Genomic DNA, 26,482 nt, shown 5'->3' on the forward strand with positions numbered 1-26,482 from the left:
AATTTACTATCTACCAATAACCAGCACCCTTCAGATACCCTGTATTTTAATTTCCTCCTGCTCAAAATTTACATGATAATTGCCTTCATGTCTCCACCAGTTTTGACTGCTACTGAGAGGATGAGTAAGGCCATGTACAGAAAATGTTTACTGGATAAGGCTCCAAGTACATGAAAATGTTTCATGGTATTTCTAAATTAAATGAGGAACTCAAGCCCAATAGGCCTATGTGCACTTTAGAGATCCCTGTCATTTCACACTAAATAAATGTACCTTTGTTAATCTTAAAATGACTTTATTCTTTCAATATATGGTTGACTTAGGTAAAATTAAAACAACTCCTAGTGATTAGAAACACCAAACACACTTCTCTAAAACCACACTTCTTTGTTTGTCCTAAGCAGAGGGCATGTTTGTTAAGATATCTTTCGCTTTAATTATTTCTAAAAGTCCTCAAGAACATTCTAAATTTTCAATAGCCCAATTACAGTCGGCATATGTCCAAAATTCCACCATTTTATCAATGATAAATTGATTTCCATGCAAAGGAAAAATCAATCCTGTTTGTGGGAGAAGAGAAATAGAAGGAGTTTTTACTCTTCTGTTTGATAATATGCATGTAACAACAAGCTCATGTTGTTTTAGGATGATATTGGCTTCATGACACTCAGCTTTGACAAAACATTTTAGTAAGACTGGAAATTGTGAGATGTTATATACTATAAAGAGGTGACATTAAAGAAAGTTTGTTCCTATTTTTTTTAATATTTTACCATTCAATTTTAACATTTAATACACCGTTGGAGTTACAGGTCAATGTAGGAAGCATTTTTCCCCATAAGTTATTACGCTTTGATAAATGAAGTTATGATAACTAAAGGCAACTGTCTCTAACTCTGATTCTATCTATCTATACTCTCTCACAGATGAAGTTGCACATCTTTTTAAAGCTATTTACACATCAGAAACATCAATGGTGGTGTATAACGTCAACCTGGATGAAAATAATGAGGTCACCAAGGTACTTGACTTCTTAGGTAAGTATCATCTCCTTTGTTATTTTCATTTCATATTTTTATTGTCAGTACTTATAGTCACACAATCTATTTGCACTGGAATCATTCATTATTGATAGGAGGTCTTTATCATCACCTCGTGACGGGACATGGAATCCAGTCTACAAAGATGATTAAAAGAGGAGCTGGTAGAGGTGGGACATTAAGACCCTCAGGCACTTGGAAATAATGTCTGCTTCTTAAATTACTTTTAAGAATTTAGCCTTGTCAGAAAATTTCTCAACAGGTGAAAAGGTTTTTAAGTCCTGGCTCTGTATAAGTTGACCCCAATCCTTCCATTTTAAAACAATTTTTCTGATACTTTCTAAGCCTGGGACTGGAAGCTTTGGAAATAAACCTACGTCATGTTTTCCACTTCCCAAACATCGGTCTTGTGAAGGTTGAGAATCTCAGCCACTGAGAAGCAACATAGGGGCACTAAGAGACATACATTAGCCATGTAGCTAATGAGCCTTTATTTGGATAAAGTGTGGGCAACAGAGTGGTCTAACCTGAGACCGCTTACCTCCCATGACCATGAGAACAGGGCTGGTTCTCTGGAGGGTCAGGACCGCAATCCCAGTGTATTTTGGTCTGAAGACGCCAGGGATGTCAGACAGAGATCCTAGGAAGAAGGTATATGTTCTAAGTGAAGGAGCCCTAAGTTCCTGGCACCCTTGGTTGTCCCTGGAGTCCCCAGCTGGGAGGAGTGGGCATAGTGACACAAATGGACTGGGCTGCATTGTGCTTCTGGGCCTCAATGATGCAGCTGATATTCACTGTCACCTTTTCTAACACTTCACGTGCCATGTCCTGCATTCTCCAGTGTCATGGTGTCACCCTATCGACTCGACTAACTTTTGGGCCAGTTTTTCTCTCCCATAGACTATGTCCTGAGAACCAGGCATGCCTTCTCCATGGAACCTGATCTACAGTAGGAAGAACTCATCCCTTGTTCCTACCCATCTGTCTCTCTTCATGAGCTTACTTTCTGTCCTCCCTGACAGTCACCATTCAAACCTGTGTGGTGTTACGGCATTTCTGAGTATTCAGTAAACTGATTTCAGAGCAAGTATGTCCATGCGCATCTCTGCAGTATGTTGCTTAACTTAAAAAACACACAAATATCCATTGTAAATAGAATTGTCTAAGAAAACATGTCATCAATAGCCTCAGGGCCTCATAACCATCAATTTTGAGGAGCATTGACTAGAGAAGGCCTACAGGAGAATTGCAGTGAAAGGTGTAAACCAGCTTCACAATGGAAAGGGCTGTGGACAAATTCAGTGCAGTGAGGCCTTCAGTCAACAAAAAAGCTGTGAGGCCGTCAGTCAACAAACATCTGTTAGGCAGTTAAAGTTATTTATTAAATATTTCAACATGACACCATTTATATATGTACCAATTAGTTTCAAACTTTTGTAAACAGAAATGACTTATCTGAGGAGTGCATATTCAGAATTTTTGACAGCAGCAAACAAACTGACCTTTGAAAACACTTGTGGGTGCTGTGTTCTCTTCTCCCCACATGGTCCTCACACAGACAGACTTCTAATACGCTCTCCCAATGTCTGTCAAAGCGTTAACAAAGCCCAAGTCTTAGCAACAGAGTCTCCTTCAGAATAGAACCCCCAGACACTCCGTGCTTCTGCATTGCTTTGTTTGCATCCTGGAACTTTGAACAGGTGATCGAGTTGGCAATTCCTGGGTAGCTCACTTGGGTTCTGTCTCAGTTTACTGGAAGGTAACCTCCTGGAAACATGAACTGAAGTGTCTTATTGGTGCAGAGTATAGAGTCCTAGGCAGTGTGGACAGGTGACATTCACTAAAGTTGTGTTTGACGAACATGGGTCAAGTCCTGCACAGTGGAAAACTTGCAGAAGACACTTCTCATGTACGCTTGGGTTCAACTTTATCATATGAGGCACTTTAGGCTGCACTCTTGGACAAACGTATTTGGTATGGTGCAATGGTTATATGTTGGTAGAAGACAACAAAAGAATTTGTCATTGTGCAGATCCTGAGCCTTGCTCTGACATAGGGTGATTACAATGAGAGAAGCCTAGTCTGTGATTCATGTTGCTGACTTTTTTGTTCAAATAATGGATGTCAATGCACCCCCATAGCATGGACAGGGCCAGGGAGAGACAACAATTCCTACCTAATCCACAGTAAGCATTCTGATAAAAATCTATGCCAAGAGGCTGACTGACATATCTATAGGGGAATAGCGTTTCAGTCATTTACTAAAGCAAACACACATGCTTAAATTAAAATAAAGAACCAACAGAATCGAACTGAAAAATACCAGTACTGCAAAGGAAGCAAAGGTAACTGGTAGATAAGGATGACGGGACTCTTCTTTCAGTCTCGCTGACCTTCTTGGGATATAGAGTCCAGTCCTACTGGTAACACAATATGCTTTAAAATTTTTAGAGGACCTCAGAACTCTCCAGAAGCTTGAGGTAGGTCATGGAATAAGTCCAGTTTTTTAAAAGCCTTTTCCCCTCTATGTGGACAGTGTGAGAGACTCTCAATGGCAAGCATGGGGTTTAAGGTGATCCCAGAGTTAGAGTTTTGAGGGACAATATTTGCAAGATGGTGCTGAGGTTGCCTTTGTGTCCACATTTCATGCTGACCTGTCCTACACCTGAGCTGTTTGGCCCCTCAGCCTGCATCCAAACCACATGACATTTATTGAGTCCAGGTGTTTTTACCTGAGTCAGACCAATGAAGCTTCTTGGAAGATGTGTTCAAACCAATAACCTGGGTAATTATTTCATAGGGATCTATCTCCCTCTGCTCTGTGCATGGGTTTCCAGTCCGAGACTTCCTTAGATTGGTGACAGTCTGCATGTCTCCCTTGGCATATTTCTCATTGGTCTTGTTGAATCTGGTATGACTGGCTGTCCTCTCCTTGTGTGTCTTCGCACCACTCATCATGTGTGGATGCTTCAAGACCCTCATCCCTTCCAGCGCACCTGGCCTCTAGGTATTGTTGTGTGGCCACCCCTCTGTGTGTGCATGAATTGCTTCCATTTTTTCTCTACTTTTATCGTGGACATTATTACAAAATCTGCCATTTCCTCCCCTTATCCAGTGACTTTAACTGAATCATTCTCATACATGGTCTGGATTATAGGTTCTTCACTGGAACTTTCTTTTATTCTGTTTCCTTTTTGTTTGTTTGTTTGTTTAGTTGTTTTTTTTAACCAGGAAGTATTCCTATTAAATAGTGAGCATTCCCAAATTTGCCCAATGGAAAAAAAAAATCAACCAGAGCCACACAAGGACACTTTTATTTATCAGTTGTCAACACTGGGCACACAGCCAAAACCAAAAGGGTAAAGACTGTTGCATTGCAAAATAAACTCTATAGTGCATGAAAATTCCCTGTAAGTGAACATGTACTTAATATAAATATAAATGTATACCTATTTATACATATATATCTTTTATATATATGTATGTTATTGATATATGTTACATATGCATGGTGGGAACAGAAGAATACTTAGTTGGGGCTAGAGGTCGCTAGGCATTAGGAAGGAGCAAGAACAACCATCAGATTCACCGCACACCCACCAGGGAGAGAACAAACTAAAAGGAAAGTACTGGGTTGATGGTGTCAGGTGGCTGACAGAAACACCAGCAAACCACACAGCAAATGGCAGGTTCTGAGGGCACCGAGGCTTACCTTGTGGGAGAGCATGGTATGGACACACATTAACTGGGTTTCTCAACCTCAGAATGACTGGCGACTGGCACGTTGAACAGGCAGTTCTCTGTTGAAAGGTGTTCCACCTCATGCTTGATCTCTACCCACCAGAAGGGAGTCGCAGACACCCCCTCATCCACTTGTGACACCTACAAATTATGTCTCACTGAGGAGGCACAGTGACCCCTGGCTGAGAGCCAAGACCCTCCATGCAGATTGAGGAAACTTTCCCCTCTCTGGCCCAAGCAGAGGTCCAAGGAAGAACCTGTTCCCCAGGGGACCAACACAGAACTACTGTGGAGACACAGCTCTGTCCCTCACCCTAAAAAGAGTTATTTTAAGATTGGAAGCAATGGCACCTGCTGGTGGCTTGTTAGACTTGCAGAGAGTTCAGGTGCAACTCTAGGCCAGCAATATCAGCTAAGCTCTCTCATGTCACTGTGTAGAGAACTTCATCAGATTCAGATCTCAAAAAGCCATCTAGGGATCAATTATCTCATGTTAGATTGGAGTAGAATGACCTTGAACATGAGTACATCACTGAGCCAAAATGATGTCTTAATGTTACAAACTATCCCCTTGGGAATCTCAGTAGAAATATATAATTTTGCAATTATAGAAAAGTGTCAGCATTAGTATTGTAAAAACAAATGTTTGAAAACCTTTAAGAAAAATATTCTTAATACAATTAATTTTTATCTTTGATCTATTATAATCCTCATTCATATCGTGGCTAATATGCAGTATAAATGTTCAGATAAAATTAATTTTTATCTTTGACCTTTTAAAATCTTCATTTGTATTCTGGCTATTATGCAGAACAGTATTCTTCATATAAAGTGTATTCTTTCAAAGAATATCACACACACACACACACACATACACACACACCCCTGTGCATAACACCCATATATGCGATCTGGTTTATATCACAATTAACTGAATAAAAGCATACTAAGAAGTTTTATGTACTGCACAATTCTAAATAAGTGTAACATATTGTACATAGATACCACCTCTCCACTGATACTTTTTCTTTGGCACCTGACTTAGTATATGAACATGGAAACTGAGCTTCTACTCTCAATTGTAGACAACTATCCTCCAAGGGTGGCCATTGCTCTTATTATTGTAAAACAGTGCTGAAGAAGAAGATGCTTTCAAACACTTTCATGAAAACTGAGGCCTTTATTTAGTCTTGGCTATGGAACCTGGTGTCACTACTTATTGATACTAACAAAAAAGTGCTGTTTCATTTCATGGAAAACTGAGAAAATGAAAACTCACTGTTTTCAATTTTTTTGACTGTCAGAGTGATGAGATGTATGATAATACCAGAATCACAGTTTCCATTTCTTACTTTCCATGTATATTTGTACCTTGAAATATGGTATTGTAATCTGGAGACTGAGAAATGTATTTTGTATTGGGGAAAATAATAGATGACAATTAATAATCACTGCAATTATTGAGGGCTATGACTTTCTCTATAAGAGGAACTACCTACCAAAGTTCTGATGAAATGTCACAGTGAAAACTATAATCCAAGTCATTATCATTTGGTGAAGTTTACCTAGACAGACATTTTTCCGGGGGGAATGACTGTACTCATAATTGGCACAAAAAATGGCTGTCACTGCGTGAAAACAAAATACACATTCCTGTATTCAAAAACCCACACAGGCAGTTATTTTTAGTATGAAGATTGGAGGCAGTTGAAGCTGGTTTACAAAGGATCTCAATATCCCCTTGGGGAGGGGTATGAGGTAGTTTTTATGTCTGAAGTGGACTAGGTCAAGGAGAACCCAAAAAGTAAGAAAATAGAAAATTTATATTCATTGCATGACATTGTGAAAATGATGAGCACATTCACTTAATTTTGAAGAAATTGATCTTGGTAAAACCTTCCAAACTGACCAGTGTTTCATGGACTTAAGACTTGATTTCCTTAGGAGATAATAACCTGATTCAGGCATCCTCCCAGCTAAGTAAGCATTCTTCCCCAGTTCAGTACATGAGGAAGAATGTAATATTGATAGTCATGTCAGAGGAAAACACACACAGGACTCACAAACCTTCTCTCTGGCAGGTGGGAAATCATTCATTTCTCCTGCAATCCCTTCCCTTTAATGACAGCTTTGCTGGGTAGAGTAGTCTTGGTAGCAGGTACTTGGTTTTCATCACTTTGCAGATTTCATGACAATCCTTTACTGGTACAGCCATTGGGGAAAGAAGTATGGAGTTTCCTCAAAAATTGAAAAACAGAACTCTCTTTTGTCCCAGCATACCCACTTCTGGATATATATTAAGAAACTCAATAAAATGATTAGAAACTATACATGCACTTCTATGGGCCCTGCAGTGTTATTTACAGAAGCCAAGATTTTGGAAACTGACCAAGGGCCCACCAGTACATGAGTAAATAAAAACCTATGGTACATTTTCACAATGGAATGTGACTCGCCAATGAAGAATTTAAAAAAAAAAACTCATCTTATGATAACATGGACAAACCTTGAGAATATTGAAGGAAAGGAAACCAACAGAGACAAGACGGAAGGCAGGGGGATGGGCAGGGGGAAAAGGAAGGGAAAGGGCAAGTCAAGGAACATGTAGCAAGGACTCATGGACAAAACCAAAGGGGAGGGGTTGGGGTGGGAGGGAGCAAGGAAAAGTGGTGGGGGAAAGGCAGAGACAAATTTATTTGAAAAAATAAATTAATTAATTAACAAAAAACATTGAGAATATTGTGTTAGCATAATAACCCAACCAGCCAAAGGCAAATACCATAAGGTCTCACTTATATGGAAAGGCTAATGAACAAAATAATGAACAAAATAGAAATAAAGGCTCCAACATATGGACAGACTGACAGCTCTCAAGGGGATGGGGGAAGAGAGAAATGAGTGAGAGAAAGGGATGGGTGTAGCAAGGGACTGTGTGTGCCTGACCCATGGACACAGACAACAGAGTGGTGATGGAATCGTGGAAGCGGGGAGGATGGGTAAAGGTGAGTGAGTGGGGAAAAGGGGACATCTATAATGGGTTAAGCAATAGGAATAAATATTTAAGGAGTGAATGAAAAACATTTTTTATTCTCGAAAACAAACACACATAAAAGAAATAAAAGCTCTCATTTGAATTATGAAATTAACTGGAAGACATATGTGTGCATATGTTTATTTATGTTGATTTGTGGTTCCTCAATATAACATTGCTTTTGTGAAGAATGTTATTCTTGTATGTTTATTTTGTTATTAATAGGCAGAATGTAAGCAAAAATTATAAAAGATAAAAGAAAACAAACAATTTTGGGAAATTTATCTTAAGGAAGTTTCTCTAAAGAATATTGACACTTGGACTTCATTAATTTGATTAAAATGCATGCAGAGCATGTTATTTTTAACATAACATAGTTTAAACAATGTTTTTAACATACTGTGGTTTTTAATATAGTTTGCAAGAAACACCAATGTGTAACATTTGTACACTGAAACTAATTCAATCAATTCATTGCATGGAGTATTTATACACAGATATTTATGATTTGCCAGTTTTTTGAACTAAAATCATATTCTTAAAGAGTCATTGTTTTATTTTACTTCATTATATTGTGTTTTACTTTATACTATGGTGCTGTCCTCAAGTAGGGTTTCTGAAGAAGAGAGGGTATAAAATGAAGCTTTTAAGAAAAGCAGCATGGAAAGGTGGCTAGAGCTCCGAAGGCTACAATAGACGTTAGCACTTTCATCACAGAAATGTCTTGGCCGCCCAGTATTTTTGTCTCCCAAATGCAAATGTTCAACCTCACGCACTCTCACACACTGTCATGCAGGTCAAAGCACTGGTTTTTTCACACGTATTAATTAATCGCTATCTTGGCTGACCAGTGCCTTTGTCACAGTGGCATGTGTGGCTCCCTCCTTGTTCACCTGCAAGGCTGTTATGGCCACAATGGAGAGGTGAAATTTCAGAGTCCTGGGTTGTACCTGTGTAATGGTCACCTCCCTGAGACCCCTGTGAGCTCAGCCTCTCCAGCTTTGGCAGAACCACTGCCATGTGTCCTCCATCCTATACACACCTAATTACCCACTCACACCTGCACATGCACTTCTTGGCATTAGAGTGGCTCTCAGTGGCGTCTCAGGGGCTACACTCTATGTCTCCTGACCTACATGGACTAGTTTGTGGATATTTCCTCCACTTTACTGATACTCATGAAGATGAGAGTGGAGTGGGTTTCCAGAGAGAAAGTGCCAGAGGAAAGGTGAGGAGCCCCAGAGCTGCTGTGTCATGGGGGATGTGAGGTTTGTCCCTTCTCTGTCTGAGCCATTACCCCCTCCGCTCGGTCTCCAATAGCACTGAGGTTGAATCTAAATAACAACACTGAGAGTAAAGACTAATACTAATAACTAATTATGAAGTATCATAAGTACTTTTTGAGGGCTGTGACTTCAGCTCTGAGTGTGAGCTCACTAACAAGTCCTTTTGAAATGACACAGTGATAACTGTAATCCAAGTCGTTGTAATCTGGTGGAGTTTTTCTAGGATATACATTCTTAGTGGGGTTATGATTGTATTTACACTTGGCACAAAAAGATGGTTCTCATGGGGTGGGAAAGCAAACATTCCTCTATGCACAAAACCCCATAGACTGTTATTTCTAGTGTTAACATTGCATGAATTAGAAGCTGGCTTACAAAAAGATCTCACAATTCCCCTGGGTAGGGAGCATGATGGTAGTTTGAGTGTGTGAAGTTTAGTGGACCCTGGAAAACACAAAAGGAAATGAATAGAAATTCTTGTTCACTGTATGATGTTGTGAATATGATGAGCACCTTGAGGTCATTTTGAAGAAATTGATATTATTAGCATCTTCTAAAATGCCCCTGTTTGTGGACAGATATCTTGATTTCCTTGAGTGATAATGACCTGATTCAGATGTGTCCTCCCACCAGAGTAAGCACTCTGCCACCAGCTTTCCATATGTTTGAAAAGAGAATATATTCATACCAAAAGTGACAGAGAAACACAATTTCAGGGCCCTCCAAAGTTTGGCCTAAGGGACTCACCTCGTGGAACAGCCTACAGCAGCACCTCACCCATGTCTGAGCCCAGGCAAAAGCCAAGCCTTTGCACCCCAGATCTTGGCATTCACATCTCTGAGCTCATGATTCACAAAACACAAAATGTAGACCATTCTGCCTTTCCACAGGGAGCACAGAGGAGGAATGTGAAAGTCACAAGTGTAATTTCCTTGAAAATCGTCAAGTGAAAGGTCAAGGGCACATTATTTTCCAAAAATGGGTGGAAATCTATGCAAGAGTAAACCAGTAGCAGGAAGGAAAATAAGGATGTGGTGAAGATCTGAAAGAACTTTAGCATGCATTACAGTGCACCAGGATGTTTATTCCCAATGTGCCAAAAAGGTGTCTTACAATGACAGATTCAATAGACAGATTCACCACATGTCACCTCCACAAGCAAATAGTACATAAAGAGGCAAAGATTCAGAACCTCCCCAACAGGTAGTCACTGTGAACACCTCCATCAGAGGTAGAGCAAGAAGCCAAGGATGAAGGTCCTGTTGCTGACTCTTCTTCTCGGTCTGGTACGTGCTGACCTGTCAACAGAAGACCTGTCACAGGTACCTGAGAAAAGCCTTCTGTATGTGTAAGAGTGTCCCTGTTTCTCTCCTTCTCGAATCCTTATATGTGTACAAGATTTCTGGACCTCTAAGCTCAGCCACCTTCCTACAATGTAGAATCGCTCTGTAAATCAACGCCTTTGAGAAGTTGTCCTTAATAGTCTCATTTTTACTCTGGAATATAAATGACACACCTTTCATTTTCATGAGTAACCTTGTGGATTTGGTAATTTTGAGTGTGTCAGCTATCTCCCACTTTGGCTTCCCCAGGGTAGACGCCAAGGATGCTGCTCATAATCTTAGAATGCATAGGAGAGTCCCTCAGAAAAGAATTTTTGGTACAATGACAAGAGTACCAATTTGCATCACAAACCACTTTAGGAACATTCAGTAAGTCACATCTGATTTTTCCTACTTTGCATAAAACTTTTTTTGCTTTGCAGTTTCATTTTTCCCTACTTAAAATAATAGCCCATAATGCTTTGCTTTCTTACCTCTAGAATGTAGCGTATCTCTTGGAGTATTCAATATTAAAATGGCTACTCAAACATTCACCAGTTTTGAACATTTTTTATGTGCATGCTGGTATGCCAGCTGTCAAAATACAACCTAAGAAAACTGTTTTGAATGAAAATAAAGAGAAGTAAGTTCCATAAGAGCCAGAGAATGGAAAAAGTAAATGAAGTTTTTAGACATCCAGCACATTTCCACTGCACGTGAATCATGCTGACACTGCGTTGTTGGTAGAGTCTACAAAGTCAATAGTTATATATTTCATCTGTGCTTGTAGACCCAACGTGCTTCAGCTAAAAAAGTGTGGAGTGGGAATTATTGCATTTGATAACATTGCTTAATCTATTAGAAGAATATCTCGTTTCCTGTTTGTCTGCTAGCTTGGGAACTGAAGAGATTCTCCAAATCCTGCCTCCTTTGGTAAGGATGCATGGTTTTGTGATGGTCAACAAGGAATGAGAAACTCATGATGAATGAGGTCAGACAAAATTTTTAAATAAATATTGACTACCATTTCTGATGAGATTTTGCTTTTAGGTTTCAGGAGAATGGAGGACCCTTTATGTAGCCGCCAGTAATCCAGCAAAGATACTAGACAACGGTCCTTACAGGATTTTTTCTCGTGCAGTTAATTTTGACAGAGAAAATGGCAATATTCTTTACCAATTTTATGTCAAGTAAGTAATAATAAGGCACAAAACATGTATAAATGTTTGAAAGAGGGTCTGACTTCCCTATTGGCACTAATATATATGGGTAATGTTCAAGAGCATCAAAGAGTTCAGTGCCTACCAGGAACTTTGGAGATGTCCACACAGGTCTAAAAAAATCTAGAAATCATCCTGAAGCCTTTGCTTAGACAATAAAGAACCATGGAAGCAACACCAGGAATCATCTAACTAAGCAAAGGGGAACAAAACCGGCCACAAGGGTTTCGATTTCTCAGTCCCTACTGTGCCTTATATGAGCCTGCATGGTCGTGTAGAAATTGCAAATGATAGTTCACATTGAAGAACTTGTATTCCAGAGCAATGTTAGCAGGTACATAACAGATGATCTCTACCCCGAAGAATGAATATCAATATCGAATGAACTGTGCAACTCGTTAAGAGGACTGGGTGTTTTGCAAATTGCTGGCATGTTGTTAAGAAAAAGGAGAAGGAACATAAAGCTTCCTTGTTAACCTTCAATGGTCAAACAGATTCAATGAGACAGATGTTGAAATTAGTAATGACACTCTGTGTGAATCTCTGTAATAATGGTGTAAATGATATGAAAGTTACCATCCTGAAACGGGGAATGAATACAGTCCTGTGAGTCTGAATAGCAATAGGGGCAATGTGACAGGTTTACGATGAACTTAAAGGTGGGGCTGGAATTTCAGAGAAAGGAGACAGGATAATGAGAAATATTCCCCTAGTCACCAGCAACCACTAATCTAAAATGACATGTTGGGGCATGGGTGGCAGAGCCAGGGACCAGCACATCAAATGTTGGAGGGTATTGTGGAAGCAGATGTTAGCAGGAAGAATTGTACTTGGTTATGAAGGGTCTTGTTTCTCCCACTATTAGTTTTAAGTGCCCCATACTCGATATGGATGTCTCCTGAAATATAAAGAAGCTGACAAATTCTACTTTACACTTATGCTTTCTATGAACTCATGACATATCAGAAAAACAAAGCTTCAATCTCAAATTTCACTCTTGATTCTCAATTTGATGATGTGGATCAATAGACAAGCCTTCATAGCAAATGAGGACACTGTAGTATTACATATCTGTCTCGTCTCTCACTCTCTGTCAGCTCTCTCTGGCGCTCCTATCTCTCAGTCACACACACACACAAACACACACACACACACACGCACACTCTTCATTTGTATTACTAAAAGAGTACTACATCTTGTCACACATGTTAATAAATTATTTCAGATAGAAAAATAATTGCCACACCAAAATTTATGTTTAAGAAGAAGAATCCCAAGTAAATGAACAGAAGAAATAATAGAAATCTAAGACATTCAGCGTATCCAAAAACATCAAGTGGTGCTGAGAAACCTGTTCTTCATAAGACTGAAACACATATTTACATTATTGGTAGTGATGGCATTGTCAATTTTTATGTGTTACCATACTTCATATCCATGTATAATTGGATTGCAAAGAACGCGTAACTGAAATTTTAAAAAAAATAAATTTGCTGCTTACATAAAGAGGATAAATGCAAGCCAAAGCAATAGGAAGATACAGATATGAATGAAATATTTCTACACTTGTAAATACCCAGACATAGAAAGTTATGACTACAGGTTTAGATATAGGAGAGAGAGCCATGCACGTTAGGAATATGGAAGGAATTGAAACTGAATTATAGGGGCACCAGAGTTTTCTGATAAAAATTAAGCACAAATTCAGAAGTCATCAATAAAAGGAGCTCCATGAAGTTTATTTCTGAAGATATAATTTCTGAAGATACACGTGGAAGCCATGTGGTGAGAAATGTGTCCTACTGATAGGTGCTGTCCCTTTGGAAGTACTCTGTGATTTCTAGTGGAGACAATGACATCCTTGTCCCTTGATTGTCATTTAATTTGGATGAGAAGTTCTTTCTCTTGTTAACAGTATTGACCATAGACCTTAAAGGATACCTTCTTCAGGGTCATGGGAGGGGGATAGAGAGAAAATTCTATTTAGCCAGGAAGGTGTTATTATTCCCCATCACCCAAGTTGTGGATGTTTTTCTTTCAAGGGAAAATGGACAATGTGTGCCAATGACTGCAGTGGGGACAAGGATCCACGGCACCGTTTTTGCTGTTGACTGTAAGTACACTTGCCTTGTGGCTGCAATGATTTCAGGATTGAAATGTTGCTCTCAGTTTTTTCCAAGACCTTCATAAATCTGAATTAAAATCCATAAATAATCAGCACCCTTCAGTTTCCTGGTATATTAATTTGCTCCTTCATAAAATTTACTTAATATTGCCTTCAAGTCTCCTTCAGTTTTGACTGGTTATGAGTAAGGTCACATGTGGAAAATGTTTATTAGATAAGGCTCTCAGGTATGTAAAAATGTTTCATGGTTTTTCCATACAACCTAAAGAAGTCAAGCCCAAAAGGCCTACGTGCACTAGAGATCCATGTCATTTCGCACTAAATGAATACTCATTTCATAATCTTTTAACACCTTTATTCTTTCAATATAGAGTTGATGTAGGTAAAATTGAAACAACTCCTAGTGATTAGAAACACCAAACACACTTCTACATAACCACACTTCGGTGTTTGTACTAAGCAGTGGGCATGTTTGTTAGGATATCTTTCTCTTTAATAATTTCTAAAGATCCTCAAGAACATTCTAAATTTTCAATGGCTCAAGACCCTTGGGATACACCTACAATTCCACCATTGTACTGATGGTAAATTGATTTGCATGCCAAGAAAAAATCAATCCTGTTTGTGAGATAGGAGAAATACAAGAAGATTTTACTCTTCCATTTGATTACATGCATGTAACAAAAGGCTCATGTTGTTAGAGCAGTATGTTGGCTTCATGACACCAGTTTTGACAAAACATTTTAGGAAGACTAGAAATGGTGAGATGTTAAAGAGCATACAAAGATGGCCTTAAAGAAAGTTTGTTCCTATTTTTTTTAGATTTTAGATTCAATTTTAGCATTTGATGTATCATTGGAGTTATGATCAATATAGGAAGCATTGCTCCCATATGTTAAATAAGCTTTGATAAACTAAGTTACAATAACTTAAGACAACAGTCTCTAACTCTGCATCTCTCTATATATTCTCTGTCTCTCACAGATGCAGGTGCAAATCTTTATGAAATTATTGTCATATCAGAAACATTACTGATGGTATATCTCATCAACCTGGATGAAAATGATGAGGTCACCATTATAACTGCTTTAGTCGGTGAGTATCATCTCCTTTGTTATTGTCATTTCTGTTCTTGGTATTCATAGTTTCAGAATCTATTGGCTCTGGCATTATTTATTATTGCTAGGAGGGTTTTATCATCACCAAGCTAAGGTACTTGGAATCCAATCTATAAAGATGCTGACGGGAAGATCAGTTGCGGGTTGGCTTTCAGATCTTCAGGCATTTGGAAATAGTGTCTGCCTCTTAATTTTTTAATAACTGAGCTTCAACAGAAACATTTCTTTTAACACATCAAGAGATTGTAAGCCCATGTTCAGGGTAAGTTGACCCCACTCCACCATCGTAAACAAGTTTTTCAAAAGATTATCAGCCTCGGACTGGAAGTTTGTTAATAAACCTTCATAATGTTTACCACTCCCCATGCATCATCAGTCTCATGAAGCTTGAGAATCTCAAACTCTAATAAATGACAGAGGGGCTCTAAGAAGTGTGCATTAGACATGTAGCCTATGGGCTTTTATTTGCAAAAATTATGGGGAAAGAAGTAGTCTAACAAGAGACCACAAAGCCTGGCTCAATTATGAGGACAAGGCTGGTTCTCTCAATGGTCAAAAACACATTTCAGTTTATGTTGGTCAGGACAACGCAGCAATGACAGGCAGAGATTCCAGGAAGCAGGTAGAGGTTCTAGATGAAAGGGCCACAAATTCCCAGCATTCCTGGCTGTCTCCGACCTCAGCAAGAGAGGCAGGAATAGCAGCACAGAAGGCTGAGGCTACGTTCTGCCTCTGAGCTTCTTTTAAGGCAGCTAAAATTGGAATGAACTACAAGTGACCTCTGGTTCTTGTATTTTATCATATGAAGGCCTGACTCCCATTGATTTTTGTCATTCGCAGATTCAGAAATTTTCATTATTTCTAATGTGCAAATTTGTGCATCTTCTGTGGTTACTTTCAGGCAGAGAAAACCATGTGACTGAGGTAGATTTTGAGAAGTTCATGGAGCTGACTCGGGATAGGAATATTCCGGAAGGGAATATTGTGAATATAATCAAATTTGGTAATGTCACTATACATTTTCTCAATAACCAGTTTAATTGGTGTGGACAAAATCTTTTTGGAAACAAGTTGTTATCTTAAATTTCCTCCTCTGTAAATCACTTTTTAAATAATAAGTTGTTTCAAGAAACAAAATTAACAATCCAATTAACAATATCACGGCAATATTGGATACCGGCACTGACTGGCTGCGCTTCTATTTGCTTTCCTTTTCTTTTGTCCACAGACAACTGTCCTGAAAATTAACAAAAAGAGTCTTCGATTCTCACAGGCAGTAAGTACCAATGAGCTGTGGTTAAGCTGTTCTCAAGCAATGCAATAAGCACCCCTTGGACCTCGCAGCTGCTGTATGTTACTTAACCACGTTCTCTCCCAACAAGGAAATTCTGCCACTAGATAGCTGTTCCTGTGATATTACATATTGAGTTTCTTCTGAGCACCATGAGATGGCTAAGAGGGAAAGTGGACTCATACTGATGGAGTTGTGCTCTCAAAGTGTTACCATAGCAGAGTCATGCAAAAAAGTTAGTTTGGAAGGAGAAGCAGGAACTAGCAGGAGTCGTTACTGAGACAGAAAACCATGAGTCTTCCACTCGGGCTCGACTCCTCATTTGACTCGCATAGATCATTTCCGGAGGGAAAGTGATCTGAAGGAGAATCCCCACTTAGGCAAACACAAAGTTTCTTTTACAAAATCCACAAATCCGCACAGGCTCTGAAGGGTGACAGGCTGGAAGGAAAGAGGCTGAGTTCATGAAGAGGGACAGAGGATGTTGGGCAGCAATGAGGGCTGAGTTCATCGTGACAGCCACCAGGAGATTTCCAGCCACACTATGAGGCATGCGCTGCTTTGCAGATGATTTGATTATGCTCTGATTATTAGAAACTTCCTAAAGTATCATGGCTTCTACAATGACATGGGTCCAAGCTAACATGTGCTTCTTTCTATCTTTTGAAAAACAAAACCCACAATGTTAGCTTCCAGGATGACTATAAATCTGAAGCCTCAGAAACCTTAGAAATTTGAGGACAGAACTGTAAATCTATCAGACCCACTTCAAATCTCGTTTAGGAAGACCATCCCATCCCCATAGAGACATGTCTTGAGATCACGAAACTCCTGCATAGGAAGATCCCACCAAAACTACATCCTAGAGAGATTCCAAACACTCCCTCCCACATTAGAGAGATGGAGAGGACCCAGTGCCTCTGGGAATTTGTGAAAGGAATTCACTACCACCTCGTCTAACCCTTCAACATCATGTCCTGCAAGTTCCCCACTCAAGGTGTCACCCTATAGACTCACCTAACATTCAGGCCCATTTTTCTCTCCCATGGACTAAATCCTGAGAACCAGGCACGTGTTCTCCATGGAATCTGATCAACCGTAAGAAGAACTCACCTCTTGTTCTTGCCCAGCGTCATCTGTCTCTCTTCATGAGCTCACTCTCTGTTCTCCCTGCCAATCAAAGTTCAAATCCTGTGTTGTGTTACTGCATTTCTAAGTACTCAATAAACTGACTTCTGGGCAAGTCTATCCATGTGTGTCTGTGAAGCATGTTGCTTAACTTAAAAAACACACTGTTGTAAATACAGCTGTCTAAAAGTATGGGTTTTCAATGGTCTCAGGGACACATGAGCTTCACCATAGAGCGGCATTGACTAGAGGAGGGCAAGAGGAGAGAGGCAGAGACAGGTGGAAACCACCTCCACCAGAGAAAGGGCTGTGGACATATTCACTGCCAGGCAGTGAGGCCTTCCGTCATGAAAAAAAAGCTGTTAGATAGTTCCATTTATTTATTAACTATTTCAACATGAAGTCATTCAGATTTGTCACAATTAGCTTACAATACTCATAAACAGAAATAAATAATGTAATCCCTGCATGTTTAGAATTTTTGACAAAGGCAAACCAAAAGACCTTTGAAAGACTTGTGTGTGCTCAGTTCTTTTCTCCCCATGTGGTCCTGCCACCAACATACATCTAACGTGTCCTTCCAACGTCTGTCGAAGCCTTTCTCAAAATCCCAGTCTGTAGAAATAGTGCCTCCTTAAGAAAAGAACCCTAAGGAAATTCCGTGCTTCTGCGTTGCCTTATTTTCCATCCTGGGACTTAAGAGAGGTAATAGAGTTGGCAATTCCTGGGTAGCTCGCTTGTATCCTGTCCCTTTTAACTGTTAGAGGATCGTAACCTCCCTGGATCATGAAATGACGTGTCTCGCTGGTTCAAAATAGCGAGTATCAGTCAGTGTGGACTGGTGACATTCACTGAGGCTGGGTTTCCCAAACATGGGTCAAGCACAGCAGAGTGGGAATCCTGCAGAAGACATTTTCTCATGTCAGCTTGGGGCAACCTGCGTCGTATGTGGCACTGTAGGCTGCACACTTGGACAAAGGTGCTCGGTATGGTGGTATGTTGGGGTAGAAGACACCAAGAGAAATTGTCACTGTGCTGAACTTAAGCCTTGTGTTGCTGTTTGGTGCGTACAACAAGAGAAGCTGGTCGCTTTTCACTGCTGCTGACAGTTTTGTTCGAACAAGGCAGTCAATGGGCCCCCATTACATTGATGGGCCAGGGAGAGGCAACAATTCCTTCCTAATCCACGGTGGACGTTCTTTTAAAGAGCTATGCCCAGAGGCTGACGGACATATCCCCTGGGGAATAGAGTTTCCATCACGCACTGAGGCAAACACACGCGCTGAAATGGAAATAAGGAACAAAGAGAATCCAACGGAAAAACAGCAACACTGGAAAGGAAAACAAAGGTAACAGGTGCACAGGGATGAGAGGACCCTTCTTTTGGGAAGGGGGTCTTGCTGACATTCTCGGGATTTTGAATCCAGTCGCGCTCATAACAGCATGCTTTAAAAGTTTTAGAGGGCACCAGAAGTCCCCAGAAGTTTTAGGTCAGTCACGAAATAACTTCAGGTTGTGTTGCTCTCCTTTACTCCCCATGTGGACACCATGAGAGACTCTCAGTGGCAAGCATGGGGCTTAAGGGGGCTCCCAGGGTAAGAATTTGGAGAATCAATATTGGAGATATGGTGCCCATGCTGCCTTTGTATCCACATGATGTGTTCACCTCTCTTTAACCTGAGCTGTTTGCCGCCCCCCTCCTGCTTGCATCCAAACCACAAATCATTTATTGGGATCCAGACATGTTTACCTCAGTCAGACCAATGAAGCTCCTTGGAAGAACTTAGAAGCAGGTGATCGAGTGGGCCATTCCTGGGAAGCTTGCTTGGATTCTTTCTCCTTCTACCGGAGGATAACCTTTGTGCATCATGAACTGAAGTGTCTTCCTCCTGATGAATCAGAGTCTTAGGTTGTTGCTGGATGCTGAGAAGTTCTTCATTTCTCCTGTAATTCCTTCCATTTTCAATGACAGCTTTGCTGGGTAGACTAGTCTCGGTAGCATGTACTTGCTTTTCAGCACTTTGCAGATTTCATCACAATTCTTTACTGGTATTGGCATTTTTCAAAGCATTATGGAGTTTCCTCAAAACTTAAAGACAGAACTGTCCTTTGTCCCAGGAAGCCCACTTCAGGAAGTATATTAAGAATCACAATAAAATGATTAGAAACAATATACGCACCCCTATGTGCCTTGGACTTACAGAAGCCAAGATCTTGGAAGCAGACCGAGTGTCCACCAGAAGATGAGTGAATAAAAACTTGTGGTACATTGTCACAATGGAATATGATTCAGCAATAATAACATAAAAAGGTAAAGAAAGACTCTTACCTTCTGCAATGACATGGGTGGACATGGAGATTATTGTGTGAAGCAAAATAATCCAGCCAGCGAAACACAAAAACCTTAAGGTGTCACATATGGGAAGTCTAATTAACGAAATAAACCACTGAACAAAATAGCAATAAAGCCACCAACACATGAACAGACTGACAGATGTCAGAGGGGAGAAGAGGAGAGAGAAAGGAGGGAGAGAAGGGAAGGTTGTTGCAAGAGAATATGTGTGCCTGACCCATGGACACAGACAACAGTGCAGCGATGGACTCAGGGAAGGTGCGGGGTGTGGGTAAAGGTGTGCAAATGGGGACAATGGGGACAACTGTAATGGCTTAAACAATATAAATAAATGTTTAAAAGAACGAATGACTGAATGAAATGAAATTTTGTTACCTGAAATCAAACACACAGAAAAGAAAGTAATAGCTCTCATTTCTAATTATGATATTAACTGGAAGGCATATGTGTGGATTTATGCATATATATATTTATATATACTTATTGATATTTATATACCTATGCGGTTCTTCAATACAATATTGCATTTTTGAAGAATACTCTTCTTATATGTATATTACTTTACATAATAGCCATAATATAAACAAAATTTAAAGATAAAAGATAAGCAATATTGTGAAATATTCTGTAAGGAAGTTTCATGAAGTTTTATTGACATTAAAGTTTTAATTTGATTAAACGATATGTACAGAGCACGTTATTACTATCATAACAAATGCTTGCAAGAAACACCAATGTGTAACATTCATTACATAAACCGTTCCATTCAATCTATACACTTCCTAGAGGATTTACATATTTATACTTGTAAATTCCCATTTTTCTAACTACAATTATGCTCTTGAAAAGACATTTTTTTATTTTGTCTCACTATATTGTGTTGTACTTTACATTGTGGTGGTGTACTCAAGTAGATTCTCGGATATAAGGAGGGTATAGATTGAAGTTTTTTCTAAAGCAGCATAGAATGGTGACCAGAGATCCTCAGGTTACAATGATTGTTTGCAATTTCATCACATAAATATCTTGGCCACTTGGTATTTTTAGTCTCAAAAATGAAAGTGTTCAAGCACATACACACACACACACACACACACACACACACACACACACACTCTCTCTCTCTCTCTCTCTCTCTCACCCAGGTGAAAGCACTGGGCTTTTTTTACAAGTATGAATTAATGTCTATCTTTCCCAACTAGTGCCTTGTCACAATGGCATGCATAGCTCCTTCCCTGCTCCCCTGCAAGGCTGTCACAGACTCGAGAGGACAAGTGAGATTTCACAGTCCTGGGCTCTACCTATGTATTAATCCCTTCCAGAGACCCCTGTAAGCTCAGCCGCCCCTGCCTTAGCACAATTGCTCTGATATGGCCTCCATTCCTGTCCCCCCCTTTCACCTTGTTCACATCAGCACGTGTACTTCTTAGAGGGAGCCTGGCTCTCAGAAGCATCTTGGGAGCTATGTGGACATGCTTGTAGGGCTTTTTCTTGCTCTACAGACTTAGGGGAAGCCAAGAGAGGAGTGGATTTCTAGAGAGAAAGAGCCAGAGGAAAGGGGAGGGACCCAGAGCTGCTGTGTCATGGGGAATGTGAGGTTTGTCCCTTCTCTGTCTGAGCTGTTACCTCTTCCGCTTGATCCCCAGAAGCATTGAGGTTGAAACTAAATAACAACACTGAGAGTAATGACTAATAATAATAACTAATTATTGGGGCAATAATAAGTAATTATTGAGGACTGTGACTCTGGCTGTGAAAGTGAGGTAACTACCAAGTCCTTTTAAATCACACAGTGATGACTGTAACCCAAGTCATTGTTATCTGGTGGAGTTTTTCTAGGACATACAGTATTACTGGGGGGGATGACTATATTTATACTTGGCACAAAAAAAGGGTTTTCATCAGGTGGAAAAAACACACATTCCTTTATGCTTAAAACCACATAGACAGTTATTTGTAGTGTTAAGATTGCATGGATTAGAAGCTGTTTCACAAAAAGATCTTACAATTCCCCTGGGTAAGGAGTATGATGGTGGTTTGAATGTGTGAACTTAGTGGACCCTGGGAAACACAAAAAGGAAAGATAAAAATTTTCTACAATGTATGATATTGTGAAAATGATGAGCACCTTCACATCATTTTGAAGAAATTAATAGTACTAACATCTTCCAAGATGGCCCTGTTTAATGGACAGATATCATGATTTCCTAAGAGATAATAACTTGATTCAGATGTGTCCTCCTCACTTAGTAAGCACTCTGCCACCAGCTTTCCATGTGAATGAAATTATGAAATAGTCATAACAATGGGAGAGGGAAACACACTCTCAGGACCTTCCAAGAGTTGTCTTAAGGGTTCCACAGAATGGAGCAACCTACAGCAGTGCCTCACCCATGTCTGATCTGGGTGTAATCCAAGACAAGACCTTTACACTCCAGAATCTTGGCATTCACATCTCTGATCTCGTGACTTCCAAAACACACAATGTAGATCATTCTGTCTTTCCAAAGGGAGCAGAGAGGAGATGTGTTGGAGCCAAGAGAGTGATTTCCTTGAAACTCACCCAGTGAAAGGTCAAGGACATGTTATTTATCTGGAACAGGAATGTCCAAGCAGGGGTAGATTAGAATCTAGAGAAAAACAGGAAATGTGCCCAAGATCTGGAACACCTCCAGCATGCATTGCATTAAACCAGGATGTTTATTTTCACTGATCCAAAAGGATCTCTTAAGATGAATGATAGGCAGAATAACCTTGAGCCACCCAACAGGAAAACACTACATAGAGACAAAGGTTCTGAGTCTCTCCAACAGGTAGCCCACCCTGAACACCCCTTTCTGAGGAACTAGCAAGAAGCCAGTGATGAAGGCCCTGCTGCTGACTCTTCTTCTTGGTCTGGTTTGTACTGACCTGTCAACAGAAGACCTGTCACAGGTACTTGGGAAAAGTCCTCTGTGTGTGTGTGTGTGTGTGTGTGTGTGTGTGTGTGTGTGTGTGTGTTTCTGTTTCTCTCCTTTCCCAAGTCCTTATATGTGTACACAATTCCTGGGCCTCTAAGCTCAACCACCTTCCTCCAATGTAGAATCATTTTGTTAATCAACTCCTTTGATAGGTTTTCCTAAAGAGTCTCTCTATTTTTTTTCTGTAATATAAGAGGCATACTTTTCATTTTCATCAGTAACCTCATGGATTTGGATATTTTGAGTGTGTCAGCTGTTTCCTGCTTTGGCTTCCACTGGGTAGAGCCCAAGGATGCTGCTAATCATCTTCCAATGCATCCAGCAGCCCCTCAGAAAAGAATTTTTGGTAAAATGACAACAGTACCAATGAGCATCACAAACTACTTTTGACACATTCAATGAGTCACAGCCCATTTTTCATACTCTGTATAAATCTTTTCTTGCATTGCAATTGCGTTTTTCCCGACTTGAAATAATAGAGCATAATGCTTTTCTTTCTTATAAGAAGAATGTTGTGTATCTCTTCGAGTTTTAAATATTAAAATGGCTACTCAAAAATTCACCCATTTTGAAAATTGTTTTATGTGCATGCTGGTATGCCAGCTGTCAAAATACAGTCTAAAAAAGTTGTTTTGAACAAAGATAAAGAAAAATAAGCACCACTAGAACCATAGTATGGAAAAAGTAAATGAACTTTTTGGACATCCAACACATTTCCACTGCACTTGATGTTAACGCTGTGTAGTTGGTAGAGTCTACGAAGTGTCTATTTGTATATTTCATCTGTGCTTGTCGACTCAAGGTGCTTCAGCTAAAGAAGGGTTGAGAGGTAATTCTTGCCTTTGATAATATTGCTTAATCTATTTCAAGAATATCCCATTTCCTGTTTGTCTGCTACCTTGGGTATTGAGATTCTCTAAATTCTGCCTCCTTTGGTAAGGATGGATGGTTTTCTGATGGTCAACAAGGAATGAGAAACTCATGATGAATAAAGTCAGGCAAAATTTTTAAATAAGGATTGACTACAGTTTCTGATGGAACTTTGCTTTTAGCTTTCAAGGGAATGGAAGACCCTTTATGTAGCTGCCAGTAATCCAGCAAAGATACTTGACAATGATCCATTCAGGATTTTTACTTGTACACATAATTTTGACACAGAAAATGGCAATGTTCTTTTCAGATTTTATGGCAAGTAAGTAATAATAACAAAGGACAAAACTGTATCAACATCCAAGGCTGAAAGAGTGCATTAGCACTAATATATACAGGTAATGTTCAAGAATGGGAATGAGTTTTGTGCTTACCAGGAACTTTGAAGATGTCCACACAGGTCTACGAAAATCCTCTAGAAACAATCTCTGAAACATTTACTTAGACAATTAAGAGCCAAGGAAGCTCCACCAGGAATCATCTCACTAAACAAAAGGGAACAAAAGCGGCCACAAAGGTTTAGTCTTCTAACTCTACATTGCTTGACATGAGTCTGCATGGTCCATGTAGAAACTGCAAATGATGGTTCACCTTAAGGAACTTGTGGTCCAGAGCAGTCTTAGCAGGTAGATAATGAATAATCCCTACCCTGAAGAATGAATATCAATATCTAATGAATTACTGAACTCAACAAGAGGACTGATTGTTCTGCAAATTGCTGGCATATTGTTAAGGAAAAGAGGAAGAGAACATAAATAAGGCTTCCTGTTAACCTTCAATGGTCAAACAGAGTAAATGAGACAGATGTTGAAACTAGTAATGATACTGTGTTTGAAACTTTTTAATAATGCTGTAGAGGATGTGAAAGTTACCATCCTGAAATGGGAAATGAATACAGTCTGTGAGTCTGAATAGTGGTAGGGGTGATGTGACAGATTTTGGATGAACTTGAAGGTGGGATTGGAAATACAAAGAAAGAAGGTCAAATAATGATAAATATTCTGCTAGTCACCAGAAACCACTAATCTAAAATCACTTGTTAAGACAGAGGGGTCAGGGCCAGGGACCTGCGCATCTGATGTGTGGAAGGAATTGTGCAAGCAGATGGTAGCAAAGAAGAATTGTACTTGGCCATGAAGGGTCTTCTTTTTCCATCTATTACTTAGAAGAGCATTCTACTCAATATAAATATCTCCTGAAATATAAAGAAGCCAACAATTCCACTTTACAATTATGCTTTCCATGAATCATGACATATCAGAGAAACAAAACTTCAATTCTCAAATTAAATTCCTCATTCTCAATTTGACATTGTAGCCAATAGATATGCCTTAAAAAAAAATTGTAGGTATTGCATCACTGTCTCTTCTCTTAGTCACTCTTAGTCCTCTCTCTCTGTCTTTCCTTTCTCTTTGTCATACACACACACACACACACACACACACACATACACACTCTCTCTCATTTTTATTACTAAATAAGTAATACCTATAGTCACGTACATTAATGATTTTTTTCAGGTGAACAATAATTGCCACACCAAAATTTAGATTTAAGAAGAAGAACCCTAAGTAAATGAACAGAACAAATAATTGGAATCAAGGACATGCAGGGTATCCAAAAACATCTAGTTGCACTGAGAGATATATTCTCCATAAGATTAAAACAAATATTTACATTCTTGGTAGAGATGACATTGTTAATTTTTATGTCTATGGTACTTCATATCCATAAATAATTAATTTGAGAAGAACTCTTAACTTGAATTTACAAAAAAAAAATTGCTGCATCAATAAAGAGAAAAAGTTCAAGGGGCAAAAATAGGCAGATACAGATTTGAATGAAATATTTCTACACATGCAAATAGCTTCACAAAAGAAAGTTACAACTACAGGTTTGGAAAAAGGAGAGAGAGCCATGCATCTGTTAGGAATAGGGAAGGAATTAAAACTGAACTGAAGGGGCACCATTTTTTTCTGATAAGAGTTAAGCACAAATTAAGAAGTCATCAATAAAAGGAGCTCAATAAAGTTTATTTCTGACGGTATATCTGAAGATACAAGTGAAATCCATGTGGTGAGAAATGTATCCTGTTGGTAGACACAGCCCCTTTGGAAGTACTCTGTGATTTCCAGTGTAGACAATGACATCCTTGACTCTAGATTGTTATTTAAACTTGGATGAGAATTTCTTTCTCTTGTCAACATTATATTGACTCTGGTCCCCAAAGGATATCTGACACAGGATTGTGGGAAGCAGAGACAGTGAAAATTTTATTTAGATCAGAAGTTGTTATTACTCTCCATCACCCAAGTTGAGGATGTTTTCCTTTCAAGGGAAAGTGGACAATGTCTGCCATCACTCTAACTGGGACAAAGATCCATGGCAACATTTTCGCTGTTGACTGTAAGTACAGTTGCCTTGTGTCTGCAAGGATTTTAGGATTGAAATGAGGTTTCAGTTTTTTCCAAAACTTTCATAAATTTGAATTCTATATCTACCAGTAATCAGGATTCTTCAATTATCCTGTATTTGAATTTCCTCCTGCTCAAAATTTACATAATATTGCCTTCAAGTCTCTGCCAGTTTTGACTGCTCCTGAGAAGGTGAGTAAGGCCACGTGTGGAAAATGTTTATTGGATAAGGCTCTCAGGTACATAAAAATGTTTCATGATATTCCCAAATGACCCGAGGAAGTCAAGCCCAATAGGCCTTTCTTTTTAGAAATCCATGTCATTCCGCACTAAATGAATACACTTTTGATAATCTTAAAACGCCGTTATTATTTTAATATAGGGCTGACATAGGTAAAATTGCAACAACTCCTAGTGATTAGAAACACCAGTCACACCTCTCCATAACCACAATTCTGTGTTTGTTCTAAGAAGTGGGCATGTGTGTTGGGGTATCTTTCTCTTTAATTATTTCTAAAGGTCC

The 26,482-nt window shown here is 39.4% G+C and overlaps 1 protein-coding gene across 1 annotated transcript; it reads left to right on the top strand.

Moving 5' to 3' along the window:
• Window positions 1-10,369: 10,369 nt before the first annotated feature.
• On the top strand, window positions 10,370-16,167 carry LOC129076956 (odorant-binding protein-like). Its single transcript, XM_054581172.1, has 5 exons — window positions 10,370-10,420; window positions 13,683-13,753; window positions 14,750-14,860; window positions 15,785-15,886; window positions 16,112-16,167. The coding sequence occupies exons 2-5, from the start codon at window positions 13,705-13,707 to the stop codon at window positions 16,129-16,131; spliced, it is 282 nt and encodes a 93-aa protein (XP_054437147.1). The 5' UTR covers window positions 10,370-10,420; window positions 13,683-13,704; the 3' UTR covers window positions 16,132-16,167.
• Window positions 16,168-26,482: the final 10,315 nt, after the last annotated feature.

Source organism: Pteronotus mesoamericanus, unplaced genomic scaffold, assembly GCF_021234165.1.
Source record: "Pteronotus mesoamericanus isolate MK-2021 breed Mesoamerican mustached bat unplaced genomic scaffold, CSHL_Meso_final contig_65, whole genome shotgun sequence".
In the NCBI taxonomy this organism is placed as follows: Eukaryota; Metazoa; Chordata; class Mammalia; order Chiroptera; family Mormoopidae; genus Pteronotus; species Pteronotus mesoamericanus.